The 22767-nt window shown below is 52.0% G+C and overlaps 3 protein-coding genes across 8 annotated transcripts; 1 reads left to right on the top strand and 2 right to left on the bottom strand.

Annotated features, from left to right (window-relative positions):
- The first annotated feature begins 774 nt into the window (after nucleotides 1-774).
- PLSCR3 (phospholipid scramblase 3) lies at nucleotides 775-5671 on the top strand. Of its 2 annotated transcripts, XM_011358825.1 has the most exons (9): nucleotides 775-897; nucleotides 985-1190; nucleotides 1397-1578; nucleotides 1842-2074; nucleotides 2167-2209; nucleotides 2312-2532; nucleotides 2797-2958; nucleotides 4610-4771; nucleotides 4943-5671. In XM_011358825.1, the coding sequence occupies exons 1-9, from the start codon at nucleotides 790-792 to the stop codon at nucleotides 4997-4999; spliced, it is 1374 nt and encodes a 457-aa protein (XP_011357127.1). In that variant the 5' UTR covers nucleotides 775-789; the 3' UTR covers nucleotides 5000-5671. The 2 variants fall into 2 exon arrangements, with proteins under 2 accessions (XP_011357127.1, XP_011357128.1); XM_011358826.2 differs by lacking the exon at nucleotides 775-897 and having other exon boundaries at nucleotides 1106-1190; nucleotides 1401-1578.
- Nucleotides 5664-13907, bottom strand: TNK1 (tyrosine kinase non receptor 1). Of its 5 annotated transcripts, none has more exons than XM_011358831.2 (13): nucleotides 13120-13907; nucleotides 11401-11580; nucleotides 11153-11223; nucleotides 10841-11029; nucleotides 10553-10708; nucleotides 10149-10432; nucleotides 9619-9892; nucleotides 8116-8210; nucleotides 7616-7798; nucleotides 7314-7393; nucleotides 6678-6976; nucleotides 6501-6596; nucleotides 5664-6416 (listed from the first exon to the last, which is right to left on the bottom strand). In XM_011358831.2, the coding sequence occupies exons 2-13, from the start codon at nucleotides 11561-11563 to the stop codon at nucleotides 6303-6305; spliced, it is 2004 nt and encodes a 667-aa protein (XP_011357133.1). In that variant the 5' UTR covers nucleotides 11564-11580; nucleotides 13120-13907; the 3' UTR covers nucleotides 5664-6302. The 5 variants fall into 5 exon arrangements, with proteins under 5 accessions (XP_011357133.1, XP_023385650.1, XP_023385648.1 ...); XM_023529882.1 differs by having other exon boundaries at nucleotides 11401-11565; nucleotides 13120-13905; XM_023529880.1 differs by lacking the exon at nucleotides 13120-13907 and having other exon boundaries at nucleotides 11401-11847.
- A 6504-nt stretch (nucleotides 13908-20411) lies between these two features.
- Nucleotides 20412-22742, bottom strand: TMEM95 (transmembrane protein 95). The gene is given in 8 exon segments (XM_023529878.1): nucleotides 20412-21174; nucleotides 21176-21216; nucleotides 21338-21417; nucleotides 21539-21619; nucleotides 21767-21787; nucleotides 21877-21957; nucleotides 22160-22216; nucleotides 22442-22742. Coding segments are annotated over 8 exon segments (645 nt in total). The 5' UTR covers nucleotides 22611-22742; the 3' UTR covers nucleotides 20412-21059.
- Between the last annotated feature and the right edge of the window lie 25 nt (nucleotides 22743-22767).

Genomic DNA, 22767 nt, shown 5'->3' with positions numbered 1-22767 from the left:
GTCTACAGCAGATGATGACTGAAGCTGTGGGAGCAGCTGAGTAGTCCAGAGGAACACGGACATAGGGGCAAAGGAGCTCCCCAAACTAAGCTTCTCCTCATGCTCATCTTGATAGGTTTCACCTCTATTAACCTGGTCATGGAACAGGCACCTGGGGTCATCCTGGACTCCTTACTGCCACATCTCATTCCTCGGACAAGTTTTGTATTGTCTAAATATCTCCAAAATCTGCCATTTCTGTCTGTCTGCACTCCCCCAGACTACTGCCAACACAGCCTATCCTGGATGCTTCCACTATTGCTCTCTACATTGCAGTTTTAATGGTTTTTCTAAAACACAAATTTGACCTTCTCCCTTGGTCTTAAAATCTTTCAGTGGGTTCCATGCTGCCCTTGGGGCCAAATCCCAGCTCCCACAGGCCTTCTGTGCATGTGCACTGACCTCCCTCTCTAAACTCATTTCTTGCTACTCAGCCTATAGGTCCCCAAAGCACAGAACATCCTCATACCTGGGGCCTTTGCTCAAGACCAAAAGGAAGGGACTCCTTTTAGGGGAAGTCTTTCCTGCTGAATGCTCTGCCTCCTCTAATCTCTCTGAACCTAACCCCAGGCACACTCACTAGTGACACTATTTGGCATCCTGTCACAATGTGGGCGCGCCTGAAGGAAGTACTGTCATCTTAAGGTATCTGTGCCGGATCACTGCTGCATCAGAGAGAACAGAGATCGAGGTAGCCCCAAGGAGGCAGAAAAAGCGCAAGGAGCCTGTCCTCGAGGCCAAGGAGTGTAAATGGTGTTCCGCTGCGTCAGCGAGGACCGAACCACCCCTGGGAGGAGGAGCCTGGGGTCTTGCGCCACGCCAGCTGCTGTCGCTTCCCACGAAGGGGCAATGAGCACTGTAAGCCCGCAGACCTGGTGGGGGTCGCAGGGATAGGTCTCAGCCGACTGCCCTACCCTAGCGAGCTTCCTCTCTGGCCTTCTGCAGCGGAACGGAAGAGGCGGGGACGCCCACCATGCGAAAGAGGAGGCGGTCCGGAGTACTCCGCGGGCATCCTTTCTGCGCAAGCGTGCCGCCCAGGCCGGGAGGGGAGGGACTTGGACAGTTGAGGGGCGGGGCCACATCCTGGACCCACCTCCACTAGCTTGTGAGGTTCGGAGTGCTGGGCGCCCCAACTATTCTAAGGGCTTCAGGTGAGCGAGGGGCACAGAGGGGTCAGGAGATCTCGTTCGAGGTCGGGCCATCGGTCTGATCGCAGGTCCGTCTGTCCTGCCGTCTGCCAACAGCTACTCCGTGGAGAATGGGAGAACAAAGGGAGGGGCGGTTCTGGGGCCCCGGAGGGAATCCGGGGTCCCAGGTATTCCGCCCCGCCCGCTGACACTTTCGGTTTCTCCCCGAGTCAGAGGCGCCGCCCAAGAGACCCTGGGCCGGCGCCGGGCGCAGCTGCCTCTCCGCGTTTGCCTGTCCGTCTTTGTGTCTGTCTCAGTGTCTGTCTGGCTGTCTCCGAGCTTGCCTCTACCTTTAGAACTAAGCTTCCCGAACACCGACATCCCACGAACCCTCGCCCCTTCCCCATGGCAGGTAAGTAAGCGCAAGTCCGAGAGTCTCCTTTATACCCTCACAGTCTTGGGAACTGGGTGTCGAACGCATCCTCCGGGAATGTGCTCGGACTGGCTGGGTGGGGCCCCTCTTCCTATTAGGCAGCCACCGCCCTGCTCCCCTGCCCCTTCTTTCTCAGTCTCTTCCCACTATGTTTTCCCCGCAGCCTCGCGGCCCTCCGTGGGCTAAGAGGTAAGGTGATGAGGCCGCGGGTCCCTTTCTAATCTATCCCTGTCAACTCACAGGATACTTGCCTCCCAAAGGCTACGCCCCTTCGCCCCCACCTCCGTACCCTGTGACTGCTGGGTACTCAGAGCCGGCGCAGCATCCTGGGCCCGGACAGGCGCCAGTGCCTGCCCACGTGCCCCCTGCTCCTGGCTTCGCTCTCTTCCCCTCGCCCAGCTCCGGGGCCGCGGGGCCTGCTGCCCCCTTCCTGCCACTGCCCGTGGTGCCTTCTGGCCTCGAATTCCTTGTGCAGGTGAGTGGGAGCGGGGGAAGTAGGAGTGACGGGGAAACCAGGGCGTGCAGGCCAGCCAGCTGAGGTGGGTGCGGTCTCTACTCTCTTTCCAGATTGATCAGATCTTGATTCACCAGAAGGCTGAACGAGTGGAAAGTGAGTGGAAAGATGAGTAGATTGGGCCTCCTGACGAGGTTAGAGATAGTGGGCTCTTGAGCAGGGCTGGTGCCTGAGCCTCAGCGTGTCACCCCTTGGCAGCGCTCCTAGGCTGGGAGACAAGTAATCGGTATGAACTGCGCTCAGGGACGGGACAGCCCCTGGGTCAGGCCGCTGAGGAGAGCAACTGCTGCGCTCGTCTCTGCTGCGGTGCCCGCCGGCCCCTGCGTGTCCGCTTGGTGGACCCCAGGGACCGAGAGGTGCTGCGCCTGCTCCGCCCCCTCCACTGTGGCTGTGGCTGCTGCCCTTGTGGCCTTCAGGAGGTAGGCGAGGAGGGATGGGTCAGGCAAAGGTTCAGTTTAGGGGCAGGTGGGGCAGGCCTAGATGAGGAGGACCAATTATGGAGCAGCACTGGGCATGACGTGTGGGAGTGAACAGTGGGACTAGTGGCTAGCGAGTGGGGTGACAAGTGGTCTTGATGAAAGGGACCGGGTCTTGTGAGGGGAGACAGGTGATAGAGCTGGAGCAGTGAGAGCTTGGGCAAGGGTGCTCTGGCTAGCAGTGACCCTGTCTGTCTCCCACTCCAGATGGAAGTACAGGCTCCACCTGGCACCACCATTGGCCATGTGCTACAGACCTGGCATCCCTTCCTCCCCAAGTTCTCCATCCAGGATGCAGATCGCCATACAGTCCTGCGAGTGGTGGGGCCTTGCTGGACGTGTAGCTGTGGCACAGACACCAACTTTGAGGTATTAGGAATAAGGAGAGATTCCTGGCAACTTCATAAATCAAGATGGCAACTTCCATGAAGCAGTATGGCCAACACTTAGGTCAAGACCCTGAGCTCATCAATCCAAATCCACTGTGACTCATACCACATTTCCTGTGTTCCTCCATACAGAAATAGGATGAATCCGTGGTCTTATAAAAGCATGACAAAGAAGGTTTTAACTTGAGGACCAATGCTAATTATTACCTGCAGCCCTGTGTTGGGGGAGGTGGAATATTTAAGGCCAGGCTAGATTTAGGGTGAAGGATGATCATTGAATTTGCCATGGGCTGGACCCATGTGGCTGCTGTGCCACATTTGTGAGCTCAGGCCCTGGAGCAAGCGCTAATTTGTTAGCATCCTGTGGCTTGCCCTGCCAACGTAAAAGTCTAAATGGCTCTTCCATCCTGGAATCCAGGTGATATTCTTCTTATCATACATTCCTTATCACTAACCTAGAGCCTGGACAACCTAAATGGTGATGGTTTCAGGGTGAGGCCTAGGAAGCACCTTTGTTTTAAAAGACAGAGGCACTTTACAGACCCTTAAATTCATTGAAGGATAATTATCGGTACAGATAAGGAAGAGACAACAGGTATAATCCATAGACTTTTCAAGGCATCTGATAAGGTATACTGCCTAAGGTTACTTTTAAAAATTGAGTCACTTTAGTAGCTTGGGGGAGGTTTTGTGATAGGAACTGGTTGAGAAAGAGATAACTTGGTGACTTCTGAATGGGAATGTGTAGACTTAGGGGTTCTCATAGGGCCAGTCTCCCTTTTACATAATTATGAATGGTCCATATTTGGGGCTTTATTTGGGACCACAGGGCTGACCGAGAGAGGCTTTGCTCAGCTTCGGACTGGTTTGTAGGAAGTACCCAGAGCTGTAGGACAGTAGGGGAAGCGGGTGGGAAAGACACAGAAGGAAATCACACTAGTTCTAGTCACTGGAGAAAGAGCATAGGAAAAGAACCGAGGAGTCACTGTGCATTACCACCCACATTGGCTAGGCCCTAGAGAGGCCAATGAAAATCATGGTCCTCAGGCTACTTACTGCTGCCCTCTTCTCCCAGTAGATCAGCTTGGATCACCTCTAGTTGAGGTTCACATGCAGCTCTGGACAAAGCCCTCCCTCCTTTGCAGAGGAAAGGGACCCCTATGTGCAGACAGAGCCTTCTAGGAACCTGGTTGGCTGGTAGGGTGCAGCCAGGATTTTAGCAGCCTCCCTTGTCTTCTTGGCCAAGTTTCATTTAAGGCACAAACTGCACCAAATGTGGGTGACAGAGACTTTGGTAACCAAAACAAACCTAGCAACCAGCCATACACTAAAGAGATTGGACAATATTGTGTATATTTCTCCAACCACTGATGTTCAGTTGTCATGTATGGCCCTTTAAGAGCAACAGCAAGAGTCTGGATCCTGATTTTTGCTATATACTCACAGTGTGATGTAAGGTGACTCAGTTTCCCCAGATGTCAGTCACAAAGAAACTCAAGGCTATTAGGAAGATTCACTAAGTGTAAAGCCTACACAGTTCATATGTGGTAACTGCGAGAGAGACTGGAGGCAGGTAAGAGCAGTTGTACCCACCCTAGTTGGATCCTTTCTTCCTCTCTCCTCCCTGACAGGTGAAGACTCCTGATGAGTCCCGCAGTGTGGGCCGCATCAGCAAGCAGTGGGGGGGCCTGCTCCGAGAAGCCCTCACAGATTCAGATGACTTTGGCTTGCAATTCCCAATGGATCTGGACATGAGGATGAAGGCTGTACTGCTGGGAGCCACATTTCTCATTGTGAGTTGGCTGCGCTCCTTTGTTCCTACTGGAGGCTTGTGCACTTCCTGCCATCCTGATTGGAGAGGGTTAGAGACAGACTTAATGGGAGGTTGCAGTCCAGACCTGGGTTGTGATAGCTGAGCCAGGCTGGCCCAGTCAGATCTCCTGTTGACAGTGCCCTCCCCTCAGGACTACATGTTCTTCGAGAAGCGAGGAAGCGCTGGTCCCTCTGCCATCACCAGTTAGAGGCTGCCTCAGGGTGAGGAGATCATCACTTCAACCAGAATTCAAGATAGTCACCTGCCTTGGCCTGGCCCCTCCTCAGAGGCAACCCCTTTACCCCATGTACACTGCAGGGGACAGACAGGGGTGCCTGGGAGGCTGGGAGCCATGATGCCCCATCCCTACTATACTCCCCTGGCCTCCTTCACCTGTGGCCCCCACATAAGCGTATGTATGAGAACCCTTCCCCTGCTACCTCCCACTACTGCCTCCGACAGTCCCTTAGCACACAGGCATATTGGCTTTCAAACTTTCCCTACTCACTTCCTCCCACCTCCCCCAGGGTCTCTGCTCTGGATGAGGCCTTTGGAATCCAGGGCTCTGGGGCTTTACAACTGAGCTGGGGTGGGTAAGAGTGAGTAGCCCCAAAGATGGCAGATATAGCCACACTTCCGCACATCAGCTTGGCCAATTACTTCAGCCTCAGACCATGGCACTTGGAGGGGATTCCTATTTCCTCTAGGGCCTAGGTCCCAGTGCCAGCTTCCTTTCCCCACTGGGCCCTGCACATAGCTGGTGCTTGCTGCAGCTTCCTGTGCCTTACTTAACTACCCCTCCCTTCCTTCCTTCTGTGACCCTACAAAGGAGGCTGCATCTTTGTATGTTATATTCATATAAACTTTGTAACTTTTTGGATATTAGAAGATGTATGTAATGGGAGAGGGTAGTAGGAAGAGTTGGTGTGAGAAGAAACAAAGGGAAATATGACGGCTGGGCTGGGCAGGGGCTGGCCCGTCTCATAATCCATGCTGCCAGGATCAAGTGTCCTTGCATCTAAGAAAGCAACGTTCATCACCCATGATGGCCCCGGCCCAAGCCAAGGTAGTTTGGACCATGTGCCCCAAGCCAGTGTGGCTGCTTCCATCATCCAAGATGGCTGTCCCCACAGAGACCAGTGTGGTAGCTAACGGCAGTTCAGGATGGCTGTTCCCATGGTCCAGTATGGCCACTAGATCATTCTCTGTAAGAGCAAAAGCTTTCTGTGGATATGATGTGTAGCAGCTCTGTTCCTTCAAGTCCTCTTGGTTGGAAATGTGGGCAGAATGGACTAGAATGGACTAGATCCTTCCATCATCCAGCCAAGGGAGCTCAAGCCCTCAGAGACCAAAGGGAGATACTCATTAGTGCTTGACCTTGGGCTCCTCTTGTACCTGCCTATAGCAGGCTCTCTTCATGTAGGAAAGCTGTCAGGACCTTGTTCTAGTTCTTAGTTCCACATGGTCAGGCCCTTGGTGCATGCTGGTGTTCATGCCCAAGAGAGCAGAGCTCAGGGCCGGGCCAAGACATAGCGACTGGCCGCTGAAAGGTCCCACTGGTAATGTTCCAAGATGCGCCGGCAGTCAGCTCTGGACCGGCTACTCAGGTGGAAGAGCTGGTCTACCTGTGGAAGCAGGAGAGAGAGTAACTGACTACCAGAGGGGAGGGGCAGGAGATGTGGGAACCCAAGAGAAGGGTCTGGTTTTACCTTGAGGTGCTGGATGGCAGAAACCACATCTCCCCCAGTGGCTCTTAGTGCCACCTGGCACTCTTGGTGGGTGACTCCATGCACGCTTAGCTCCACCTGCAGGGGACAGTCTCTCTTAGGCTCCTACCCCAACCTGTTGCCCCTTCTGGACAACAGGCCACTTCAGGGAAACCTTACCTCCATAACCCTCCTCTGCAACTCAGAGTCAGGCAAGAGGCCTCCAGAGTGGACGGTGGCTTTGCTGGCTCCAGGTGTACCCATGGGGTGATTATGCTGGGGTTCTCTTTTGGGCCAGGGATGCCGCTCCCTGGGAGGCTGGCTGGGCTGAGAAGAGTTGGAAGCAAAGGGTGGGCAGGGTCGCAGGCCTGGAGGTCCCTGGGGTACAGCTCTGGCATGTCGAAGTTCAGGGGGGCTTGAACCACCCCCTGTGGGGCAGGGGCCAAGAGACAGAACAGATTCCAGACTCTTGGAAATGCCTGCACAGTTGAGAAAGAAACAACTTGAGAGGAAGCTCAGATGCTGGATCCTGCCTGCTTCCCATTCTCTATCTGTGCTGTTGTTAGGTGCAACAATAAGAGAGATGTGCAGAACAGACATGCAGGCCTAGGCAGCTGAAGAACAGAAGAACTAAGAGTTCAGGGGCTGCAGTGGGGAAGTACAGCTGGATTGTCAACAGGCAGAATGATGTAGGGGAAGGAAATTGTATGTGGGAAAATCACATATGCAAAGGCATGGATTTAGAGGAGGGGGCACAATTGGAGGGCTGTTCTTGATCTCAGAGACCCTGGGGGCCCTGCCTCCAACCACACTCACCTTTTATTCTCTGCAGGGGCACATTCCTTCTCTGACCCCGTGCTGAAGGTAGTTCCCGAAGCTTTGCCTTTGCTCTGTCCCTGTTAGAGACAGAGCCCCACCCCACATATCAATGTCCCTGCTCAAGGAATCTCTGGGGCTCCAGGACTGAATGAGACCCAGAACGGAAGCTCCATCTGGAAGGCAAGTCCGGCCTCCCGTCTAGCTTCACTCTGGCCCCTCCCCAGGCTTCCCTTCCAGAGTAGTTGCTGAACTTGGTTGGTTCCCCCAGCCCAGCTCTATCCCCGCTTTCAGGTCCTCACCCATCTATGCTTCCACGGCAGTGTTGCTCTACCCGGGCAGGGGAGCCTCTGTGGACTGGACGGGTGGCTGGTGAGCCCCTCATGTCTGCCAGTATCACTGCGGAGGCTGGGAAGCTGCCCACTTTGAATGTGCGACCATTCTGGCCCTTCCAGGTTGTAGAGCTGGGGTTGTGGGAAGAGGCACTGGTGAAGGGGATGAGAGCAAGTGGGGGCTGGGCTCCTGCTGCATTCAGGTCACAAGCTGTGTGCCATGGAGCTACATTTGTCTGGAGGAAGGAAAGCCTGTTTCTCCCTAACACAAAAGGGCTCTATAGGCTGTGGTGGCTCCATCAGGGAGGCCAGGACTGTAGTGGAGCTCTCAGGGCCCAGTGGGGAGAGGAGGAAATGAAGTAGAGGATCAGGGTTCAAGGAGCTGGGGAGAAGCAGAAAAGGGACCCGGATCAGGCAGGTTGAGAGGTAGTCTTCTTCCTGGGGATGTGTAGGAGACATGAGGCCCTCACCTGCCCTCGATGATAGTGATGGGATCACCAGGCTCCATCCTCAGTGCGCCTGGCTCTGTGACATCCCTCACACAACGTCCCTCAGAAGGCCAGGCCTATAGAGACAGGAAGAAAGTATGGCTGGGCTTGTGGCCTGAGTCAGAAGGGTATCATGGGAGCAGGGAAGAAAGGAGATTCCTCTCTGTTTATACACCAACCAATCAAACCCATGCTAGGTGTGTCCTCTGTCCTGGGCCTGAAATGGGACTGTCCCTGTCTCCCAAGTGTAGTCCAGTGGGGGAGGCAGAGCTGGATGCAATGTCAAGCTGGATACAGCCCAGGGGTCAGGGAGCAACAAAGTGAGGCCTGTCTCTACCTAGAGAGATCAAGGGGAATGTCATCCGGTATGCTGCTTTTATTCCACACTCGGGCCCATCATGTCTGCCTCCCAAGCACCTCTAGAAATTTTCCATTTCTCTTCAGCCCCACTGTCTTGACCCTTATTCATCTCACTTCTGCTTTACAGCCATTGTCACCTATCTGATCTTCCTATCTTTAGTATCATCCCTCTAATCCAGCAGTCCCCAACCTTTTTGGCACCAGGGACTGGTGCTTCTATAAGAATCTAATGCCTGATGATCTGAAGTGGAGCTGAAGCGGTGATGCTAGCGCTGGGGAGTGGCTGCAAATACAGATGAAGCTTTGCTTGCTTGCCACTCACCTCCTGCTGTCAGCGCAGTTCCTAACAGGCCACGGACAGGTACTGGTCCGGGGCCCAGGGGTTGGGGATCCCTGCTCTAATCCATTCCTGTACCAAGCCAGAGTGATATGATATGTAAAGTAGGCTTGTAACTTCCCTAATCAAAACTCTACCATGGCTCCCAGGTGCCCTCAGTAAAGACTAAACTCCTTTAATAGTAGAATATAGTGATTTAGGGAATAGATCTAAAGTTAGACTGACTGATTCAGATCTCAACACCTCTCAGTGTGACTTTAGGCAAGTCACTTAAACTGTCAATACCTTAACTGCCTCATCTGTAAAATCAAGAAAACAATGACCTCACTGGGTTGTTGTATTTAATGAGTGAACACGCATAAGGATACATGTAAGGCACTTAGTACAGAATCTTACACAGATCAAGTGCTCTATATGTTAGCTCTGATTATCATGCCTTACAAATCTCTCCGTGGGGCAGCTCTGAACACCTCCACTGCCTTAGTTGCTTGTACTCCCTCCTCCCATGCTGAACCTTTCCTCTGTCAAATACTCACTGCAACCTACTGTGCTCCCCCTTCTCTGGCCCAGCCCCGGCCCCCAACCCTTTGGCCTGCATCTATGTAGCCCCAAGGTGCCTCCCCAGGGCTCTTAGCACCCTGCAGGAAGAGAATGAATCTGTTTTGTTCAGAACGTGGTCCCATACCCCAGCCCAGGAGTCAGTATTTGTTAGTCTAGTGCATGGAACCCTGGGAGAGGGAATGGAGGGAAGAGAGACTGAGTGTATTTGGGGAGGAAACGGTTCCCACCTCTTGCAGCAACTCCTCCAGGTAGGAGAAGCTAGGCCTGTCAGCAGGGTGGGGAGCCCAGCAGCGCAAGGCGAGGGCATAGAGGGCCCTTGAGCAGAGGGGAGGCCTAGGCAGCCGGGCCTGGTCCTTCTCCAGCCGCTGCAGGATGAGGTACGGCGGGACCCCGGACCAGGGCTCCTCGCCCCCGGAGAACATCTCCCATAGCGTCACCCCAAACATCCACACGTCTGACGCAGAAGAGAAGGCCCCCTGGCGCAGGCTCTCTGGAGCACACCTGCAGAAGTAGAGACAGGAGGCTGGATATCTGCCCCTCAGAACTCTCACCTGTCACTGAGCATAGCCCGCGTTCCTTCCATCGTCCTCAGAAGTTCTCCTTTCCAAGCCCTTCCAGACCTGCTGACTCCTCTGGGCCCAGCCTCCGTCAGAGGACCAGTTCCCTCCACACCGCCGTTAGCTTCTCCCGCCCTCCAGAGCCTCACCCTCTAGCCCGCCGGGGCTCGGAGACCAACCCACACGTTTCCGCCTCTCACCAGGCGTAGGGGATGGGGCGGGGCCCGCCCATGACGTAGCGGCCCCGGGCACCGCCCAGCGGCCGCACCAACCCGAAGTCGGCCACCTTGATCATGCGCGGTGAAGCCAGCAGCAGGTTGCGCGTAGCGAGGTCGCGGTGCACCAGCCCGCGGGCCCCCAGGTACACCATGGCCCCCGCCAACTGCCGCAGGAAGAGACAGAGCAGGGCCACGGGCAGCGGGGGTGTAGGGGCCGGCGCGGTCAGGCGCGCGTGCAGAGAGCCCAGCGGCGCCAGCTCCATCACCTGCGGAGGGAACAGCGCCTCGTGAAGAGTAGTCTGGCCTCATGGAACTCTGGCCTCCCATCCTCCTGTCGCACTTCAGCCCCGGGACTGTCCCAGGAGCCAGTGTCTGGGTATGCTCACCATCTGCAGAGGCTGGCCCAGTACGAGCCCATGCAGACGCAGCAAGTGTGGGTGCTCCAAGTTCATCATGACAGACACCTCTCGCAGAAAGTCCCCCAGCTCTGTGCCCACAGCGCCTTCGGGAGCCACCCGGAGAGACTTGACAGCCACTGAGACCTGGGGGTGGGGGAGGCACCATCAGGTACCCTAGGGAACAGCTATGCCAGGGCCAGAGCAGAGAGGGCAGCAGAACACAGAGGCGGCAGCTGGCTAGGTAACCAGAACGAAGTAGGTTCCCTGGGTACTCACACTCTGGCCACTAGGCAATGTCCACAGTCCTCGGTGCACCACACCAAAGCAGCCGGAGCCTAGCAGCTCCCCTCTGCACACAGCACCATCTGGGATCAGACACTTGAGTCCCCCCTCTGGCTCAGGGAGGGACTGAGGACTGTCTGAGGATGGGGCGGTCTCCTGCTCAGGGACAAAACCCCCAAGGATCTGAAACAAGGGTGGGAAATCAGGTGTGTGGAACCCTACATACCCATCCCTGCCACTCAGCCCTCCCCATTTCCGAGTCTAAGCTGCCCTTTAAGCCTCTCATCCCCACCCCAAAACACGTACCTTGTAGACCCAGTTCTTAGGTTTGTGCCCTGAACGATGCCTCTTCAGAGCCTCAGCTAGTCTGCGCTGGGCTGGGGAAGGCCAGAATTAGAGGGCTGGGGTTGTATGGGGGGCGGGTGTGGGGTTATATGATGCAAGGGATTTACAGGCAAGAAGAGGGCTGACGGGGGGAGGAGAGGAAGGGGGCTTGCAACTAACAGGTTGGGGAAGAAGAGACCAGGGCCTCACTCAGGGCAGGGGTCCCTCACCAGGGCGGCCCATGCCAATGCTGTCCAGGTCCTCAGGTCTTACAAACTCAAAGTGCTCTGGTCGAGTAACATTCAGCTCCTCAAGGATGGGTCGGTAAAACTGGGCCAGCTGGATGTCCCGGAGTAACCTCAGCAGCCACAGGGAGCTTGCCTCTGGGAGCATGTCTGGAGAAGGAACTCCTAAGGATGGCACACTCTCCTCCAGACTCATAGTCCAGGGTAGGCACCTGAGACCCTCAGACACGAGAGGAATAGTTGCCAGCTCCACCCTCAACCCATCAGAAATACTCAGGTACAGAAGGAGAGACGAATTAGAGTCAGCCAGGTATCCTGCCACTTACACACACAAACCCCGGGAATAATGCTCCCAATGCTCAAGACTACCTCTACCCTCCTCACCACTGAGAAACCTACCCTCCTCATGCTTGAGATTTTAGCACTGAAGACTTCAGGCATGTTGCCCTGCTCACTCTTGGGATATTATGGCACAGTGCTCCTATACCCCTAGGACACCCAGAGACACTGCAGACACTGCACACATTCACTCATACATCTGAGACACTTCATACACACGAGACATTTTGACCTACCACATACACACTAGAGATGCCCAGATGTGCTAACCATACCATATCTCAGACATGCAGGTACTCATACACATGCATGCACACACATGAAGGTACACTGCCTCCCACACCCAGATAGACTGCTATATATACACGTGTGCGTGTGCGTGTGCACTAACAGATATGTTACAAAAGATGCCAAAGATGCCAAAGACACCCAGATACATGAGGTGTTCTAGTATGCTGCCATAAAACACCCAGGCTAACTGCCACATACCCTCTCACATACATATACTTGAGACAGGGCACTTCACTACTTCCAAGATAACACCACCCCACACATCTGAGATACTAAGGTCCACATAAACACACAATATGCAAGACATCAAGGTACAGTGTCCACAGATACCTGAGTTCTACAGGCATACTGCCCCCCTCAGCCCAGAGACATTCATGTCATTGCCTCTTCTACACATAAGACAACAATATTTGAAATCGGGTGTTTGTGATCTAAACTCAGGTATTGCCTACAGAGGAATCCAGGCTCCCAGGTGCAGAGTCCCTTCCACAACCACCTGAGTTCAGCTCCAGGTATGGAAGAGACCTGCCTGCACACCTGAGTCACTCAGTTTAACTTAGCTTCAAGCCGACTCCACCAACCTTCACAAAATAACAAAATAAAGCTCTAGGTGCTCTGGGTGCTGGCTGCCAGCACAAACAAACTCTTCCTTACACACTACTGGACACACACACACACACACACACACACACACACACACACACACACACTTAGTTAAGCCGGAAGGAAGCAGAGGGCCCCAGGCTGGGCCCAGATGTGAACCCGGAGAATGGCTAGGAATTGGGCATGAGCAGGGCCGGGGGGAGTATAAAGCCCTCGACTCTCGGAAACGGGGACCTATTGCAAGGTGAGAAGAAGAAAGCATCAGAGGGGGAACAAGAGGAAACGCGGCCACAGAAGGGAAGGATCGAGGAGAAGAGGGGAAGGACAGGGGAGAAGGACCGGCCGGAGAGGGGAAGGGAGGCTGGCAGGCTCCAAACACACAGGCAGACCACCCAGAGCACTGACAGCCGGCTGCTCTGCCAGCTCTGCCAACTCCAGCCCGAGGCTCCCCCTCCTTTCCAGGACCCTCACCTGGCGAAAGCGGAAGCAGCGGCTACAGGCCGCCCAGGCAGCCAGGACTAAATCCTGAGAAGGGCGGGACCCGAAGCCGCAGAGGGCGGGGACCTGGCAACTGGCCCTGGCTGGCCAGCCTCTGCGCCCCCAGTTCCCTAGTAGGACAAGGTGAGGATTGCGAGGGCGGGTTGACGGGTCTCTCCCCTCGCCATGCCAGACCCTGAGCAACCTCCCTTCCTCTGTCCTGTGCACGCCCTCCTTCACCCCCTCTCTCCACTTTTTCAGCCTCTTCCCAGCTTTCTCTAAAAACTTTTCACCCCTTCCCAGACTTTCTCCTCTGTGTCCTGTCCCCCCCTACCCCAGCCCCTCTTGCCAAATCCTTCACCCTTCTCAACCTGAACCCCACCCCTTAAGTGAATAAGCACCTGGTGGAACTATCCTACCCAGGCACTGGGAAGATAAGGCCAAACAGAACATAGGCCCTGGTCCCTTACTAGGGAGAATTTCCTAACACTCTAAGGGAGGAAGGCCTGTCTTCCTGGGTGCTTTGGAATGGAACCAGGGCAGAGAGGTGTTAATAGTGGTGCAGAAAGTCAACCCCAAGCCCAGACAGAATCCAAGATTGAAGCCATTGTTCTTTTCTCAGGTCTGAATTTAGAGAACCTTTTGGTGAGCTCCCCAGGGTGGAACATCTGGGAGGTCTTGTGTGTGTGTATTGGGGGTGGGGACAGAGCTTCTGAGTGGCTCCTCAGCCCCATCCCAGATTGGTACCTGGTCTTGGTGATCAAAGGCAGCACTCGATGCATCAAGGCACCCCTCCCCAGCACTGGCACTTCCTGGCCTTTTTCTGGCATAACCCCCCTGCTCCAGTGTAGCCTTTGCTCACCCCAGGGCTCTGTATGCTTCTACTTGGCCCACGGCTTCAGGAACACAGTCCAGGACCTTGATGAAGGCTTTGAGGAAGAGCATGCCCTCTCCCTTTCCCTCAGGGGTCCTAGGGACACCTAGGCCACCAGTCTTGGACAGCTCATCTGTCTCCTTCTATCCCAAGGAAGAATGTATGAGCATAGCAGCTGCTATTCCCAGAGTCCTTTGGAGAGAAAAGCCCACCTCATCTTGGTAAACATGTGGGATCTTCCAGCATTGATGAGAAAATCCTAATAGTTCACAGTTCTACCTGTATGGTTTTCTTGTGAATTCTCTTGCCCTCCAACCAATCCAGCTCATCACACTGTAATCACTCCCTCCACATCTGTCGTCAGTGATTTATTGTGGGTTCCACAGTGTAGGGGTTGAGTCTGTCTTGTTTATCTTGTGTTCTTAGTACCTGGGACATTGTAGGCATATAATAGGCATAATGTATATTGTAAATAAGTCTGTTTAGTCTAATTGTCATTCCTTTGTAGGTAATCTGTCTTTTCTCCCTGCTTTTAGAATACCATTGGCATTTTGTAATTCTATTATAAAGTATCTAGGTATGGATTCCTTTCTATTCTGCTCAGTATGTTGTATTTCCTGTATCTATGAATTTGCATCTTTCATCAGTTTGGGAAAATTCTTAGCCAATATCTCTTCAAATATTCTTTTTCCTCCATTCTTTGTGTTCTCTCCTTTGGAATCTCTGATTAGAAGTATGCTAGACCTTTTCATTCTGTCCTCCATGTCTTTTAAACTCTCTTCCATGTTTGCCATTCTTTGTGTCTCTATAATGCAATCCAGGTAACTCTTCAGTTCTGTCTTCTACTTTAATAATTCTCTCTTTGATTATATCTAATGGGCTGTTTCATCGATACTGAGGGCTTTTTTTGTTATTGTTATATTTATATGGACATTACTTTTTATGCTGGTAGTATGCTATTGAGGTATAACTTATATTCAGTAACATTCACAGATTTAACTGTACAGCTCAAAGCATTTCAAGAAATGTAGATATTTATTAATGCAGATAAAGGCCCAGGACATTTATACAATCCCAGAAAACTACCTTGTACCTTGTATTCCCCAGAGGCAACTGCTCTTGACCGTCTTATCAATGAAGTTGCACAATGTCTATTATTTGCATTTAGCTTCTTTCATTCAACAAATTTTTGAGATTCATCTTGGTGTTCTCCAATTTCTCGGTGAGAAACACAATGGCTCCATAAGTTTCTTCAGAGAAGAGCACGTGAAACCTGATTTTCCTCTGAATGTCTAGTGTCCTCACCGATCTGGGTACACCAGAAATCCTCTGGGAGTTGAATGAACACATGATTGTGGAGCACATGAGGAGTGTAGAGCATACGGGTAGATGCAGCCAGAGAGGCTGGCAGTAGCCAGACTAGGCATCAATTTATTCTTCCAGCAATCCTTCACCAGGTTCTGGGGGACCCTGGCGAACAAGCAAACACAATACCTGCCTGGTGGAATTCACTGTACAAGACCTTGCAGAACACGGGAGCTTGGGATTTACCCAATAGCTCTTGGAACCACTAAAGAGTTTTAAACAGGAGAGTGACAGAACCATCTTGCTGTAGGAAGAGGCTAGGAAAAGATGAGAGAAAAGAAGCAGGGAGCTCAGGGAAGAAACTTATCATTGGTTTAGAGGAGAGAGGCTGGACCTGCCTAGGTCTTGGCTGCAAGTTGGAGAGGAGGCTGATGATGGGGCACTATCGATTGGACTCCTGGACTAGAATTTCCACATTCCAGCAGGAAGCCAGAAGTAGAAGCTCAGCCCCACCTTTGTCTTTGGCTTGGAAGAAAAAAAAAAAAAGGAAATCAGAGGCCTCTTTATTCCTCCACTTCTCCTTACTTCTTACTTATGGAGTTAAGCTTTTCTCATCCCCACCTTTGCCCATAAAGGAGGGTGCAGTGTCGGGGAACACAGTTGACCATCCTCACTACTCTCAGGGAGCACCTCCTCCAGGGTGAGATGAGGTCTCTTGTTAATACTTAAACCTAGAGGCCCAAATCAGACACTGCCCCCTCCATCTGCTTTTCCCCAACCTCTGCCCTGCCCTGCCCTGCCCTCATCCGAGAAGGATGAGCACATTCACACTCCTGGGGCCAAGTCTTTCCCCACAGGGCAGAGAACCAGAAGGATAAGCAGAGAGGGCACCTAGGAGGCCTCCCATGCCCGTGCCTCAGGTTTGGCTTGAGGGGGAGGGTGGGCATCCCTGTGCAGAAACCACTCTGCTCCTTTCTGGAACCACATTCATGCTCCCTTAGCACCTCCTTTACTGCTCTGATCCTTGAGATCTCTGGGCTCCTTCCCTTCTACCTCACCCATGTCAACATCTCAACAGGGAAAAACACATCAGTATTCTAGATCTTTCTTCTGAGCTTTTGTGTTTGTTCCCTCTGCTTGGAAGAGTCTTCCCACCCTTATTCCAATTTAGCCTTGCTAAGTTCAAGAAGCCTATCTCTAATTGGTCTGGTCTCTTCCCCTGCACCCTAAGATCCTTCTGCTTTCCCATCATTGAACTCATTTCTCTGGTAGAATTCACCAGTAACTTGTCTGTCTCCCCTGCTAGACTCCAAGCTCCAAGTAGAAAAGGGCTTCATCTTGCCTGGGCATTGCCCCCCATCCCCAACCTAGTATCTGGCTTATATGATAAGTGCTCAGTAAGCTTTGTCTAACAAATAGATGAGACAGAGTAATCTGGGTGGGTGAAGCAAAGGAGATTCTTGACATCAAGAGCTCCTTTGCTGGAAGCAATGGGGATGGGGGTTTCCAAACCAAATCCATAAGCATTCTCCTTATGAACCCATCCCTTCCTCCCTTCACATTTGGTACTTCCTGATCCCACGTGGTTGGTTCTGTCCAGACCCTTGGGTAAGACCCTCCTGTTCCATTACCCCATCTCCATCTCCCAGGACCCTGAGGTCCCATCCTTTCCCAATTTGCATTTTCCTCACTAGTTTTCAGAGTCACCAGCCCACCCCCTTGTATGTATCTGTTGGTTTGCTTTCCCAAGTGTAAGCACTTTTATATCTACCATATTCCTTCAGGCTTACAACAGAGCAGAAGGCTTTTCAGTACACTAGCTTGGACCTCACCTCTAGAGCCTGAATCCCAGCTTTACCACTTACCATCCGGTGAATCTAGGCAAATTATTTCATATTTTTGTATCTGTTTCTTTATTTTCAAAATAAGTCTTTTAGGAGTATCTACTTTATGGAGTTATTGAAGAACTAACTATTAACACATGTGTCTACATGTATGGTAGCCAGTTTCCAAAATGGCTGCCAATGAACCTTCCCTCCTGGTAATCACACTATTGTATAGTGCCTTCCCACAATGAATAGCGCTGATCTGTGTAATCAAGGGGATATTAAGAAAAGGATGGTGTGTGACTTCTGAGCTAGGTTATAAAAGACAATGTGGCTTCTGCCTTCCTCTCTTGGATAATTCACTCAGGGGAAGCCAGCCATCACGTCATGACGACACGCAGCCCTATGGAGAGACTGCACATGTCAAGGGTCTTTAGTGCCAAGTCCTAGGCTCCTTTTTCTGTCCCATTGTTCCAGTTATCTGTTGTTGAATAGATAGATACCTAGTGGCAAAAAAAACCCTCAACTATTTTATTATGCTTCTGGACTTTGAGAATCTGGAATTCCAACAGAACACTGTGGGGATGGTTTATCTCTGCTCCACTATGTCTAGGGCCTTAGTTGGAAAAACCGAAAGTATGAGGGTGACTTGATAGCTAGGGGCTGTATTATCACTCTTATGTCTGGCAATAGATGCTAGATTTTAGCTGAATCCCTTTATGTGGACTCTTCATGTAAACTGGACACCCTCTTAGCATGGTGACTGGGTTCCAGAGCAAGAGTCTCAAGAGGCAAAGGACATAAGGTACCAGTTTCTTAAAGCCTGAGACCTGAAAGTGGCCCAGTAACTGTTTTGCCACATTTAGCTGATCAGTCAGTCATGAAACCCAGGTTCAAGAGGAGGATACATAAATCCTACCCCTGAATAGGAGGCATATCAAAGACTATGGGGGCCATTATTTAAAACTGCCACACTCACAGCAGCCTCCCCTGTTTAGTGAGAGGCTCAGAAAATGCAGCCCTGCCCTGGCAGCCACCTCTGGTGGGTTGGCCTTATGTGCACAGAAAAGAAACACAAACTCTACCAGCCTCCTGCACTATATGCTCAGGAAGAGCTTCTGTAGGGAGGGAACATTGAAGGTTCAGAGAAGGGGCTGGAGTTGTCAGAATGCTTCCTGGCATTTACCATCTGCCAGGCACTGGAGAAATAAAGACACAAAACCTTAAGTAGTGGCTTTATAGGGTAGTGTATGATGTAGAGGGAGAATGTGTAAAGAAACACTACCACCTGATATAATAGGTGCCACATGAGAAATGCCTACAGAAAGGACACTCTACCCTGCCTCCGGGGCTCAGAAGAGGCTTCCCAGAAGAGATGATGTCTGAGTTAAAGGAGAAGGGCATCCCAGGTATAGGAACAAGCCTGGGCAAAGGCAAGGAGACATGAGAAAACAGTGTTTGGGCAACTACAAGTGATTCAGTCTGGCTGGGGGGTGGGGGGCAGAACTGAGATACAGACCTCCAAGGACACATTGGGGCTGGGTTCCAAGAATAATTACAAAGGTAGATCACTTGCTGGTGAGAACTGGGCAAGTGGCATGAGGGGAAAAGGATGTCCATGGCATGTTGGCATTGCTATTAGCTTGAGAAAGATCACAAGAGGTGAAGAGGTGGGGGTGGTTTTGGCCATGTGAAGTCCGAGATGCCTGTGATGCATTCAGGTGGAGATTACAGTTTGATCTGTGTCTGGACAGGTCTGGTCTGAGGACCAAATAAGACAGGGGAGTGGCTGATCAAGAGCCTTGAATGTCAGGGTAAAGGGACACGTCTATGGGATATGTAGGTCTCTGTAGGCAAGAAAGAGCTAAGGAAGGTTTTAACTAAGAGATTATAATAGCTAATAATAAGGGCTCATTACATGTTGGGCACAGTCCCAAGCATTTTATATGAACTTATTTAGACCTCACAGTGATCCCATAAGGTGAGTATCACCGAATTTCATTGAATTTAAAATATCATCAATTATAATATGTACCATTATGCCATGACACGTCTTCAATTTATGATGGATTCTTCAGAGATGTTAAAATTTAACCAGGAAAAATAAGGCTATAGAGTGAATGAAATACATGATCTGCATTTAAAATATGAAGAAACAGAAACCAAGAAGTTAAATAACTTGCCCAAGGTCCACCTAAGAGACAAAGCCAGGATTTGAAGCCCAACTCCAAAGCCCAAGTTCTTAGCCATCATCTGATGCTGGACAGGAGGTTGTAAGCAGGTGGAGTTTAAAAAAACCAGTGTGGCTGCTGAGGGTGCAGTGGATTCAAAGGGAATGCGCAGAGTCAGATGGCACATCTGGGAGACAAGTGAAAAGGTTCTAGAGTGGGCTGGAGGCCACAGGGCAGGAGGAGGGGGCCACATAGGGTAGAGGTCCTTCAAGAATGGGCAGAACTGGTTGACCCACTGCATGTTAGGTGTGAAAACAAGGACAACTCTAAAATGTTGAGCCTGAAAAGAAGGTACAGCATAGGAGGGTACAAGGTAGCTACTGCAGACCAGAGGAGTGCTGTGGTGCCTGGGCACTCAGAAGGTGTGTCTTTTCACCCCATTTTGGGCAGTGATGCTGCTTAGCACCTGGTGGACACTTACTAAGTATTTGTCAAATAAATGGATGAATCAATTGTATGATCTTGTGCAAGTTGTATGATCTTGCTGTATGATCTCTGGGTCTCTCTCTCTCTCTGTCTCTCTCTGTCTCTGTCTCTCTCTGTCTCTCTCTCTCTCTCTCTCTCTCTCTCTCTCTGTGTGTGTGTGTGTGTGTGTGTGTGTGTAAAATGAAAGGATTGGACCAGAACATGTAAAATAACATGGAAGGTACTCTCCTGGAAGAGGTAGGCATTCCTCTCCCCTTTCCAGGACCTTTATGGTTACCCCCAAAACAGTGATGCTAACCCTGGCTGTAAATTAGATTAACCAAGACCCAATATGAGACTACTAAATTCAGAATCTCTGGAGATGGGTAGTTTTTCAGGCTTCCCAGGTGACTCTAATGTGCAGCTGGTTGAGAACCCTGGCCCTGGGGCCCCCAGGTAACCAGTTTGAAACCACTAGACTAGGTGAGGGCCAGGATACCTTCTAGGCCTAAGATCTTAGACTGAGACTCGTGTTTGGTGACAGGCCTCTCTTCTCATGTCCCATCTCTCATCCCCCAAACCAAAACTCCTGATAGCTAGGGGACAAACACCAGGGTTTCTCAACCTCATATTATTGATGTTTTGGGACAGATAATTCTGTGTTGTGGAGGACTCTTCTGTGCGTTTTAGGATGTTGAGTAGCATCCCTGGTCTCTACCCACTAGATGCCAGTAGTATACCACCCCATCCCCACTAATCAAAGCAATGAAAAATGTCTTCAGATGTTGCCTTCTCCTGGGGTGCAAAATCCCCAATTGAGAATCACTGTATTCCACTGAGCTTCCCTGTCCTCCCACATCAGTTGCAGACAGAGGCGAGGCAAGGGCGGAGGCCATTTCACAGCATGTTTAGTTGGGCCTGGCAGGAAAGAAGCCTTTGTGGGAGGCCAAGGCTTCACAATGTTAAATGGAGGGAGAGCATGCCAGCAGACTGACTGATGTGGTCTCACTCGAAGAAGTTCTCCAGAACACTTATTACCGGATTCCTAATTAGTCGTAGGAAGGCCAAGAGTAGTTTCTGGGGCAGACGGCCCCCGCTTTCCCGGAACAGGCAGAGGGGGGCGTGGGAGTGGTGGTTTGTGTGGAGGGGATTCTTTCCTTCTGTAGATATTTTCCTGGCATTGGTGACTGTTTTATCTGATTGGTTGAGGGTTGGAGGGGAGGAGCTTTCCAGCTATGGGTGCCTGGGTCCCTGGAGGCCCTCTGACACTGGAATCATGGGGATATCTGGGTTTCAGAGTCTGGAAGACTGAACTTTTGGGGCTGGAACTAGGGCTGGCTGGTTCCCACCCCTCAAGGGAAGTGGAAGTTGTGGGTACATTCTCCTTACAGCTGGAGGCTCGGTTTGTCAGCATCTTCATAAGTCACTTTTTGCTTTGAGGAGGTGGGACCTGAAGGAAGACAAGAAGTGGGAGGTCTGGGAAGGGAAGGGAAAGAGGAATGGTGGGTGGTGGAAATTACTGGTGGATCAGAGGAAGTGAGGCTTTTTCCTGCCCTTATCCCCCAACTCACTCTACCATGAGGCTCAGGATACCCAAGAGCAGGACAGCTCCAAAGACAGAGAGGAGCAGAATTCTGGCTTCCCAAAGATCGTGACTTCCTGCAGGGAACCCAGGAGGCAGTGAAAGATCCTGGGGACCAACCTGTCGACACTGGGGAAGCCTAAGAACTCAGAGATCTGGGTGAGGTGAGGCAGAGGTGGGGAGTAAGGACCTGGGAAACAGCGCTTTTGGGGCCAGCAGTGCACCTCAAAGCCCTCGCAGGTGGAGCAGTTGTACAGGATAGTGCTGCCCCCTGCAGGAGACAGAAGGACCAGAGCTGGGGAGGGGAAACCCAAACTCCACCCTTCCAGAGTATTCCACTTCCTCAGGCTAACTGCCAAGCTCTCTTCCGGTACCCCGAAGCCCCTTGTCCTTGCAACCCCTTTCCTTTTCTACTCACGGCAGGCAGGAGCACAGAGGGCTGAAATGAAAGACAAGGATGAGCCGCTCAGCCATACACCTCTTTGCCCCAGATCCTAGGCACCCCTTTATCCTTCCCCATATCAGTACCTTCCCTGGTGTACTCAGGAAGCTTGGTCTTTTGAAGCCATTGCCAATATGAAGGGAGTGAAGAGGGAGACTTTTTGATCTCTAGGGAGGCAGAGAGCAGTCATTTTCCCCAGGGCCTCAACAATGCCAACTGACCTCCACCCCTTCACTCAGCACTTCCACCATCATGCCCTCCTGTCTCCACCTACTCTCCACTCTTCCCTGGCTCCCTAGCCCCCTCCTCTCATCTTTCTCCTTTGTGCCCATCCAAATCTTTAGATTGTGCCTCCCCCATTGACCTCACCCATGACCCTCAGGACTCTGTGAGTCTTCTCTGTGACTTTGTTCATGGACAGCTCATCTGTGGAGATGGACAAGGACCAGTGATTCCATCAGCCTGGAAGATTCTGGGGTCTCTCCTAACTTTCCTAAGGTCCAAAGAAGCCCTCCCAGAGGGAGAGACCAGTGTGTCGAGGGCTGTGGACTGAGGTGACAACTGAAAGAAATAGCTGGGAAGCCACACGTTGCCCTGCTTGAGGCATGGGGGTGACTGTTGCTGGGCCCATCCCTGGATGTCTGGACTTACCTAAGGCAAAGGCTGAGAAGTTCCAGGAGACCTCACAGTCCTTCCACTGGGCCTCCATTTGGCTGCAGAGCTGAGCCAGGCGGCCCGACAAGTCGCGGGATGGAAGGTGACAGAAGACACAGGCCTGGGCAGCTGCCAGGAAGACCCCACCTAGCACCAGCATCCACATGAGCCCTGTTGTGGGGTGTTAGAGGGGAGCTGGCCCCACCTAGGCTCAGAAGGCCTCAGAATGCACTGTGATCCTGAGCATTTGCCTGGAAGTTCTAGTGTTCCAGAACAGTTGGAGGTTCTAGAGTATTCCAGAACAGTGCCACTGCTCCATCCCT

Source organism: Pteropus vampyrus, unplaced genomic scaffold (genome assembly GCF_000151845.1).
Source record: "Pteropus vampyrus isolate Shadow unplaced genomic scaffold, Pvam_2.0 Scaffold44, whole genome shotgun sequence".
Taxonomy (NCBI): domain Eukaryota; kingdom Metazoa; phylum Chordata; class Mammalia; order Chiroptera; family Pteropodidae; genus Pteropus; species Pteropus vampyrus.
Note: the sequence above shows the minus strand (reverse complement) of the source record. Positions and strands in the feature narration are given on the sequence as shown.